Source organism: Triticum dicoccoides, chromosome 5B (assembly GCF_002162155.2).
Source record: "Triticum dicoccoides isolate Atlit2015 ecotype Zavitan chromosome 5B, WEW_v2.0, whole genome shotgun sequence".
Classification (NCBI taxonomy): Eukaryota; Viridiplantae; Streptophyta; class Magnoliopsida; order Poales; family Poaceae; genus Triticum; species Triticum dicoccoides.
The window spans coordinates 112,872,193-112,882,451 of record NC_041389.1 but is presented as its reverse complement, the minus strand read 5'-3'; the positions used below and the strand labels follow the sequence as shown (position 1 = coordinate 112,882,451).

Genomic DNA, 10,259 nt, shown 5'->3' with positions numbered 1-10,259 from the left:
GTGGATCCAGGCGGAGGAGATCCTCCAACGGTGGAGCTTCGCAGGGGCGGCGGCGCTGGGAGGTGCAGCCGAATGGGAAGGTGAGGGGCGGCCGGATCCGCGGGTGCTGGCGACGAACGGCGGCTCAGCGGCGCACGGTGAGGCGGGGCGGGGCAGGAGGTGGCAGCGCGCGGAGGAGATGGGATTGGGAGGCAGGGTCGTGCGGGTGGCCGGGCTAGTTTTTTTTTCTCCGCCGTACCGGTTCGGGCTGAGTTATGATGAGGACTGCGGGTTTGTTTATCAAAAATCACAGGGGCTTTTCTGTAAAAACGCTAATGACGTACGACCAGAAACAGTAGCTGCTTTATTATTAGGGAAAGATATGAGACTCAAACAGTCGAAGAAAACATACATATATTTGATTGCTTTTTTTTTGGCCGAAGCAGCATATGTTTGACTTGTTGTAATAATGTTCTACAATTTCAGCCAACCAGTCCTACACGATATGAATTTGCTCTGCATGCGTTTTCTGATTTGTTGATCGATCATAGGACAAAGATGGAGTGCTCGTAAGATAAACGGCTATTCTAGCTTGATTTCTTGTAAGTTAAAGTGTTCTGGTTTGTGTGTTCAGATTCAAAAGTTTTATTTGTATATTAGACAAAAGATGTGTTTTATTGACAAAATTAGACTAGACGAATCGAGTAAAATGTAGCCATCGCTAATTAGGTAAAATGTAGCCTGTTAACATTCATTTAGTCAAACATAGACAAATCAATTTAGATTAACAATGAATTAGGTGATCGAGTAAAATATAGCCGTCGTTAATTAGGTAGAATTAGACTCGACGGATGGAGTAAAATGTGTTTTGTTTACATTTATTTGATAGATCTCATGGGATAATTAGGAATGCAAGTAATGTCCCGGGGAGATCTAAAGCTGTAATAACGGTTAAACATTCAGGTCATTACCATGATAAGTGTTTCTGTTGAGTAAGTTTGGTATTGTGGGAATGAAATTAATTAATTACTGAAAATGTAACCAACATGCTTACACACTTTAACAGCCACTTAATAACCGTGACTTAAAATGTTCTATAAACAAGTTGATAAAAAGAACCGCCCCGTAATTAGTATTTCAAGAACTACATTTATCTTCTTTTTTTGTGGGGAAGTACATTTATCTTAATGAACAAAGGTTCGAGATGTAATGCTTCGTCATTACCAGGGTCAGATTTTTTTGTTGCGCATGTATACCAGAAAACGTATTCTGTACGAAGATTAGGTGTACATATAAACTTAAATAGGACTGGAAGAAGCAATCAACGATTTTTTCCTTGCGAGATTAACAAGTCAGTACTTGACTGGTCAAAAAGTTCCTAATCTCTTCGTCTCAAAATAACCTGATTAACACATGTCTGCGGGTGGAACATGTCTAAACTCACCGAATAATTTTTCTCCCTGCTTGTAGTCACATCAGCTCGTCACATGTGCAGCCCCAGCAATGCTGTTGCCTTTACCACGGAACGCTAGTCAATGGACTGTAGTACTACTAGCTAGATTCGGTACCTGCTGCTGCCTGCCTGACGCGGAATACACGCTGTGGCCAGCCTCTACGAGGGAACAAGAACCGGAAATACAGGGGAAGCTCGGATCCCCAAAGCATGCCAACGGACTGGATAAAGTCCTACCTGGTGCGCGGCCTCTATTGGGCATTTTCGGTTCGCCATCTTCTATCACGCGGACGCATTCCTAGGGCCATTCCACTCCATGCCGCACGCCATCGCCACCTGCACCCCAACGAGCTCGGCCACCATGCCCGCATGCGCTGCGCAGCCGTCAGAGTTAAACACGATGTGGACATCTTGTCCGGTTCAGTACACGAGTAGTTGCACATGTCCGTATAGGTTTCTAAATCATCATTGTGTAGGAGACTATTACTGGTTGGCTTAGCTTGTAGTATATCCCGAGCAATGCTACATCCACGTAATGATTTACGTAACTTTATGAACAGATTCGACATAGAAGTGTTTGGTACGGACTGGACCAACGGCAGCTCCACGTTAGGCAAGTTTAACAATTTTGACCCGTCAACGTAATCAATTCACAAAATGAACTACCCACAAAACTAATTCACACGGCTGATCTTTTGAGTGGCGCCCGACTCGCAGGCACTACACCCTGTGATGCAGCGCCTAGCTCCGGAGAATTGCACATTTGTCCACCGTGACAGCCCCTGGGCCCGCACCCAGCAGTGCAACGCCTCCAAGCTAGGCGCCACACATGTAATGTGCAGCGCCTAGCCCTTAGGCGCTGCACTGTCTGTTACTAGTTGGCCGGCCCCCCTTCCCCGACTCCCCCCACACACACCCCAACCCCCAAAGCACCCTCACCCGAGATTTGCCTTCTCTCCCCCTCTCAAATCCTTTCGTAAATCTTCTAAATTTGAAGATTTTGTCCGTGAATTTCGAACTCAAACCCTTCCTCAAGGTAATCTCTCCGATCCCTTTGCTTTTATCCACTAGGAGGCATGCGTGTTCTGTGAGTATATATGTTCAACAAGAAGTTGTGCTCTTTTATTGAGAAATTAAAACAAAGTTGTGTGGGCATGGTTGTTAGCGTACGTGGGCTTCAACAGATGATCGGTGGTTCTCCTGGCACGCATGGCGTTTTTCCAATGACAGATGGGGCCCACATAGCTAGAGGGAGGGTGATGTGATGTTTGACGAGTCAACAAAAAAAAGGAGCTATACGGTGACCCAGTGACCATATAATCACCTGAAGTCGTATATAGTGACCGTATTATTCGTATTTTCAAATGAGCTTTTGACATAAGTTTAATGACAGTGGGTGCATTTTACTCTTTGAAATACATACCTCCTTTTTGAGAGGATGAGGATCACAAAATTGGGACGCGGACGCGCCGGGGGTGGGGTGGGGGGGGGGGGTGTTACAAAATTCAAATTTCAAATGTTGGAAGGGGCGCAAGTTACTCGATTACTTTCCCCTCCAAGGCTCCAACGGTCCACGTCTTCGGTTAATCACCCGCGATAACAGCGGGTATCACCAAAATCTCCTGCCTTCAGCCAAACTCCTCGCCCCAATCGCCGCGCTAAAAGCCCACTCGGCCGCCAACTCGACGACGAGCCATTTCGACGCGCTCACTCGGCCGCCAACTTCACCGACGGTGAAAGCCACTGCCGCCAGGATATTTTGCTGCATTCCGCCGCTCCTGGATGGCTGGATCGATGGGGTTCCGGATCCATGTCGGGCGACCACGCCTCCGGATACTGTGGCCTCGTTCGGGCTCCTCGGTTCCTCGGGGGTCCCCGTCCGGTCGAGCTCTTCCTGCCCAGAATCCTGTCTGCGGAAGGACGGGGTCGGCGCGCGACGCTGTGGAGATCAGCTCCGACGAGGAGGACTCTCGCCCCACTCCCGTGGCAAGGAAGTTGCCTTGCGATGATGCTGAGTCGAAGAAGGGCGAGTCGGACGGCGCCGGTGTTGCCACGGATGACGACGACTGCGTGGTTCTAGACGGCGACCCTGATGGGGCGGTTGCCGCTGTGGAACAGAAGGGGGCTGCGGGGAACGATGCCAGCTCCGATGAACTGCAGATAGTTGCAGAGAAAGGGCAGGTATTTTGTTTCTAACGTTATGATCCGTAGCACCGCATTTATGATGTGTATTTGATTTCAGAATCGACTTGCGAAGGTGATTCATCAAATAGAAAAGAGCATACAGAAATGTATTTGTATGAAATCGATACGCAATTTCCTTAAATGAAATCTATCGTATGTTCAGTCACTGCTGCAGAACACGACTTCTGATTTCAGATAATGTGCAAGCTGTTAAAGATGCATTATTCAACTTGTAGCATAGTGTCTCTGCCGTTGCATCCTTAGACCACCGGACTTTAGCTGTTTACTTATCCTTTTATTTGTATTCTGTATTGATAGTCAGCCATACCCAACTTGATTGCGGGTTCATGGTCACTGCTGGTGCTATTTGGGCTTGTTTCTTCTAGTACAAAATGATGCCCATTAAGATGCGTGTTCAAGAAAAGAGAAAAATTGTTAGATAGAAGTTGTTTGCTTAAATGCATATATGAATAGTACATTTTTCCATGTCTACCTGCTCATATGGTCTATGACAGGCTGAATATCTGCGTTTTTTAATTGATGTCTGACAAAGACAATTTGGGTTTTTGGACTTCCTGGGAAGACCCTGCACTACTACTGTGAAGCTGCATTAGCATTAATTCGTTATTGGATGTGTTTCTCCAGGTAGCATGCAGAGATTTCCCTCACTCGCGCCATTTATGTTCTAACTTGCCCTTCGGCACTACTTCTCATGAGAAACATTGTACCATGGTGAGTTACAAGCTTTCTCACTCCCTGATCCTGTTGGCAATGTGGTAAAATGCGAATTCATTGTTGTTCTCCAAATGCAGTGCTACTGTTTTGTATGTGATGTCCATGCTCCGTGCGATTATTGGGGTAAAGGTCTCTCCATTGATGATCATTGTCATGCTACTGATAAGGAAACTAAGTGGAAAACACTGAGGCTTGCGTTCAAGTGCAAAGGGCTTCCAGCATCTCATCCAGAAAAGGAAAATACCGTATACCCAGCAATGGCGTCAGTCGGCCGCTTTTCTCTTGGCAATCGGAGTCCTCTTCAAAATGTTGTGAACCAAAACAGGCAAATACATGCTTCAGTTAGAACCGCGCCGAATGTAGCCCCAACTGTCAGTGCACGAAGAGCATTCCCTGTGACAAGAGCTGAAGGTAGCACAAGCAATGCCCACACTTCTCAAGTTACTTATCCTGTAGCGACAACTGTCAGTGCACCAAGAGCAATCCCTGCGACGAGAGCTGAAGGTAGCACAAGCAATGCTCACACTTCTCAAGCTTCTCACGCTGTAGCTCCAACCGTTGGTGCACCAAGAGCGTACCATGCACCAAGAGCTGAAGGTAGTACAAGCAATGCTCACAATTCTCAAGTTACTTATCCTGTAGCTCCAACTGTTAGTGTACCAAGGCCACACCTTGCGGCAAGATCTGGAAGAGGTTCAAACAACGCTCACACTTCTCAAGTTACTTATCCTGTAGCTGTAGCTGTAGCTCCAACTGTCAGTGCACCAAGACCACAGCCTGTGGCAAGAACTGGAAGAGGTTTAAACAACGCTCAAAATGCACAAATTACTCACCCTGTACAGCCAACTGTCAGTGCACCAAGAGCTTACCCTGCGGCAATAGCTGAAAGAGGCAATGCTCAAACCGCTCAACTTACTTACCCGGCCACTGCCAGCCACCACCTGCCGGAGCCAGAGCCGGACCAGTATGAAGAGTACTGGGAGGACACACCAGAGGAATATGCGTCAGAGGGGTCCACGGTGTATGTCGGAAACCTACCCTACCACATTGACGAAGAGTCCCTCGCACTGAACTTCGAGCATGCCGGAGTCGTCGTGTTCTCTGAGGTTAGCCTTTTTAGCTCTTCATCATCCTTGTTCGCTCTATGATATATGAAAAATATGTCCCAAATCCATCACCGGCATGAATGGACTGTTTGTTTGGCAATCTGTTTCATCAGTACTATTTTTTTAGAGAATTTCATCAGTATTGCTGATGCAGCTAGCAGGATTTTTTTTTTCTCTCCTTGTTCTAAAATGCAGATGTGTGCAGGTCATTTACGATGACAAAACAGGCCAGAGCCGTGGATTTGGGTATGTCACCATGAGTACTGTTCAGGAGGCTGAGAAGGCTGTTAGAATGTACCATGGATACGTGAGTATTTTCTGTAGCTTCATGGGGGCTGGTTTAATATTTTAATACGAGCCAACTTAATCGGTCCCTTCGTTCTGTTAACCCTGTTTACTAGCTTACTGATTCATGGTTGGTATGAAGTATGTACACCAGAGTGGTCTTTAATCTATTTCATTTCTGGTAGCTTTTAGAAATGTCTGATGTGTAGTTCAGTTCATATGCTAAAGGCAGGCTGTAGAAACCTTATGCTTTGGGCTTCGCTGATTAACTTTTCATGCGGACATTACAGGCGATATATGGCAGTGTCAGACCTCTGACGGTATATATCACAGCTCCCCGTCAATCCGGGTCTCCGTTCGAAATCTTCGTGTGCAATCTGCCGTGGCAAGTGGACGACTCGTGGTTGGAGAAGCTGTTCAGCGCGCACGGCGAAGTGGTTGATGCTAGAGTAGTCTACTATGAGCGCAGAGGAGGGACCAGGCGTTCAAGGGGTTTTGGTTTTGTCACAATGGCGACGGAGGAGCAATTGTACTACGCGATCAATTCTCTAAACAAGCAGGTCTGTGTAACAACTGGTTGGTTTCAGTGTCAGCTCAGAAATCTGGTTTTCACTTTGAATTTCTGCAGGTTCTGGAGGGACGTACCCTGCGAGTGAAGGTTTCGAGGGAGAGTCCACAACAAGGCTATTGAAGATGTGGCACGGCTGATACAGGAACTACAGTGACATGCCTTGTGCAATGGTACAGGAAAGTGAACTGCATGAATTTTTCGTATTGTTCATCTAGGAAGTTTTATAAGAACTCCGCAGGTGAGGTGTTTGCACAGAGAAGTGCCCAAGAGAAAACTTCCATGAGATTGAGACCTTATGTTTGTTCTCCAAAACTTCCATGAGATTGAGACCGCAGATGTAAAAGAAATTCAGAGGTTTCAAATCGTTCAGCTTTTCCTCCATTTTCCCTCGTACTCAAACTGTTTTCATATCTGGCTACTTCACAGACCTCAATTTGTGCAACAACTCAGTTGTTTTGTGCTGATGAGGGCGCCCAAAAACTGAAAGAAACGCCAAAATTATATCTTTGTCACGTGCTGAAACTTAGGTGCCCCCCCTAGCTGGTTTTTATGATCTATAGCAAAGGGACTAAGTTTTGCTCTAACCGAACCCAAAGATGCTATTTCTGGAAGATGGTTTTCCACCCCTCATTTTTCAAGGAACAACTATTGGCAATATTAAGGACAGTCTCATGGCTTAAAGCATCTACAGCCGCACACACCAAATCCGGTGCCTCAAACGCCCACGGACGTGCCCCGGCGAATCCGTGTGCAGTAGTTACTGGGGACCCCTCATTTGTCTGCTCCCACAGCCATGTCCCTCGTATCCGAACCCCGAAATCCATGCAACCCATGCAACGCTACGTAGATGAACATGATGAACACACTTAGAGCATCTCCAACAGCCGCACAAAAATTTCGCGCCCAAATGAAGTTATAGCGAGCCACCGTAGCACTTTTAATGTGCCGGGATCAACATTGCTTTAGCAGACGCCCTAAAACGCGCGCCCCAAAAAGCACGCAGTGCAAATTGTGAAGCGCGCGCAATCCGAAGCCCAAAATATGCTGCGTGCGATAGTGTTTTTCAGCGCGTGCCCAAAACTTTTTAGCGCGCGCAATATTTTACAGCATCTGTTGGAGCTGTTCGGCGCCAAAAGAATTTTTAGCGCGGAGCTCTTTTTGGGCGCCTATTGGAGATGCTCTTAATAGCAACAATCAGACTAAATTCCTCCGATACAAAAGCATCATAGTTCATCGCCGGACAGAAGGATCAAAGTTCGATGCTACAAAAAACATGGATAAAACTAAAAAGGGCGGAGGGAATCACCATTTCCTTGCCGGGCCTTTCCCCTTGGTCACCGGTGCGATTGTGCCCGTTCGTGTAGGCGTCAACATTGGAGCTGGAGCTGGAGCCGTTCGTGTAGGCGTCAACATTGGAGCTGGAGGCGTCAACATTTGGCCCATCAACCTCCGGAGCAAGCGATCCTACTCCTTCGCATGTCGGACCGCCTTTGCCTTGGCCACCACCTCCTTAGATGCCTCGTGCTCTGACAACTTAATGGCGAGCCGAAGCGCCTTGGCATTCTCGCCGCGCATCCGTCTCTGCTGTCGTAAGGGAGCGTCGGAGAACCGACGCGAGGAGCACATCCTCGGGATCGGCCGGCGCGGCCAATGCTCACTCACTGTCGCCCTCTCCCTCAATCCGCTGCCGCTCGTGGTGGGCTGCCCGTGCCTCAGATTTGAGCGCCCTCGTCCTTTTCCGTGCCAGCGCCGGGGCGAGGACACAGTGGTGGCTGGTTACCCCATCCGAAGCAGATTGAGCTTGCAGTGGGGGTGGCGTACCTAGATAGGCCTGGAGCGGTCGAAGCTGCATGGCGGGTAGGGGGGCCCGACGATGGCGTTGGCGCTGCATCAATGGGCTACGGCCATTGCGGAACCGGTGCTGCTGTTGCCGCCCTGGTCCAACTCTGGTCACCTCAAAGCGATGCAAAGGTTGATCTCCTCCACATCGCCTGGCTTTGCATCTCACAGCAGGCTCGCCCACTCGTCAGAGCTGCCGGATCTGCTATTAGAGCCAGCGCTGCTACCGGCGCTTGCCATCGATCAAAAAGCAGAGGGGACTAGGACTAGGAGTTGAGGAGATATATAAAGAGAGAGTAGAACGGACTGATTGACTTTGATCTAGGGTTTGTCCGAAGGGGATATTTGTGGGGCCTAGGGTGAGCCTGGCTGGCCTCCCCATGTCCGCCGTAAATTTGTGCTAGATATGAGGGGTGCAGGACAGCCCGACGTTTGGGGCCGGTTTGAGGAGGCCGAGCGGGTCTACTCTTTTTGGCCGGTCAGTGACTGATCCGTCTGCCCGGGCGGTTGGGAATGGTTTGAGGCACCCGACTGTAGATGCTCTTAGTGTGGTCATAGATTATTTTCCAGGGCTCACCCTCCTGATCCGAGGAAATGGGCTGTATCGGTATGGGTGATAACTCCCATGTCGTTCATACCCTGGGGTGCCATGTCCGCCATCGTCAGCTGATCTGACAGGGCCTCACCGTCCTCGCCCATGTTTCTCCCCTGTTTGGAGCCCACTATCTTCGTCATATCCTCTTGTCCCATCGAGCTGGTGGCGGGCCTAGACAGACATGGATGTGCCAAACAACCCCGTCTTTTCATCATTGTAGTGCCTCTCCTGACAATGATTGCACCCATGCAGTGCCGCCATGGACCAACCCTCTGCTACTTGTAAATTGTGTTGGGATTTTCCCCGAAGAGGAGGGTTGAAGCAGTATAATAGAGATAAGTATTTCCCTCGGTGAGAACTAAGGTTATCGAACCAATAGGAGAACCACGCAAACTCTCTTCTTTAGCACCTACACACACAAAAGCAAATACTTGCACCCAACGTGGGCAAGAGGGTTGTCAATCCCCTTGAACTCGTTATTTGCAAGGATGAATTCTAATAGTGATAGATAGATAAAAAGAAAAGTAAAATAAAAAAATTGCATCAAGGTATTTTTGGTTTTATAATAATATGATAAAAGTAGACACAAGGGCCATAGTTTTCACTAGAGGTTTCTCTCTCGAAACAATAACATACAATGGGTAAACAAACTACTGTTGGGCAATTGATAGAAACGTGCATAGTTATGACGTATTCATGGCAATGACTACGTATATAGGCATCACGTCCGTGACAAGTAGATCGACTCCTGCCGACATCTACTACTATTACTCCACCAATCGACCACGATCCAACATGCATATATATTATTAAGTTCATGACAAACAAAGTAACACCTTAAGCAAGATGGCATGATGTAGACAAAGTATACTCACGCAATATGATTAAGCCCCGTCGTTTTACCCTTAAAGACAATAATACTATACGTGCCTCGCTACCCCTCCTGTCACTAGGCGAGGGCACCACAAAATTGAACCCATTATAAGGTACCTCTCCCACTGAAGATAAATCAAGAACCCATTATAAAGTACCTCTCCCACTGAAGATAAATCAATCTAGTTGGCCAAACCAAACGGATAGATTGGAAAGAAATACAAAGCTATAACAATCATGCATAATAAAGTTTAGAAAAGACTCCACTACTTTCAGTGAATAATCTGATCATAAACTCACAATTCATCAGATCCCAACAAACACACCACAAAATAAGATTACATCCGATAGAACTCCAAGAAGATCGAGGAGAAGACTGTATTGAAGATCAAAGAGTGTGAAGAAGCCATCTAGCTATTAGCTATGGACCCGTAGGTCTATGGTAAACTACTCACGCATCATCGAAAGGCAGCCAGGATGATGTAGAAGCCCTCCATGATCGATTCCCCCTCCGACAGAGTATCGAAAAAGGCCTACAAAAGAACAAAAGCTTGCAATGGAGCAAAAAGTGTTTCGGGTGGCTCTCTGTTGGTTTGGGAATATTTAGGAATTTATAGTGGTGGAATTAGGCCAAACAAA

At 47.5% G+C, this 10,259-nt stretch overlaps 1 protein-coding gene across 1 annotated transcript; it reads left to right on the top strand.

Moving 5' to 3' along the window:
* The first annotated feature begins 3,090 nt into the window (after window positions 1-3,090).
* On the top strand, window positions 3,091-6,678 carry LOC119305258. The gene is made up of 6 exons (XM_037581829.1): window positions 3,091-3,613; window positions 4,262-4,348; window positions 4,429-5,457; window positions 5,663-5,764; window positions 6,033-6,302; window positions 6,371-6,678. Exons 1-6 carry the CDS (start codon window positions 3,215-3,217, stop codon window positions 6,431-6,433), a joined length of 1,950 nt encoding a protein of 649 aa, XP_037437726.1. The 5' UTR covers window positions 3,091-3,214; the 3' UTR covers window positions 6,434-6,678.
* Window positions 6,679-10,259: the final 3,581 nt, after the last annotated feature.

Excerpts from the sequence above, each read along its gene's own strand:
- LOC119305258 (XM_037581829.1), top strand. The coding sequence starts at position 3,215 with ATGGCTGGATCGATGGGGTTCCGGATCCATGTCGGGCGACCACGCCTC. Across the intron at positions 4,349-4,428 it reads ATGAGAAACATTGTACCATG|TGCTACTGTTTTGTATGTGA; the intron begins GTGAGTTACAAG and ends CTCCAAATGCAG. Across the intron at positions 5,765-6,032 it reads TTAGAATGTACCATGGATAC|GCGATATATGGCAGTGTCAG; the intron begins GTGAGTATTTTC and ends CGGACATTACAG.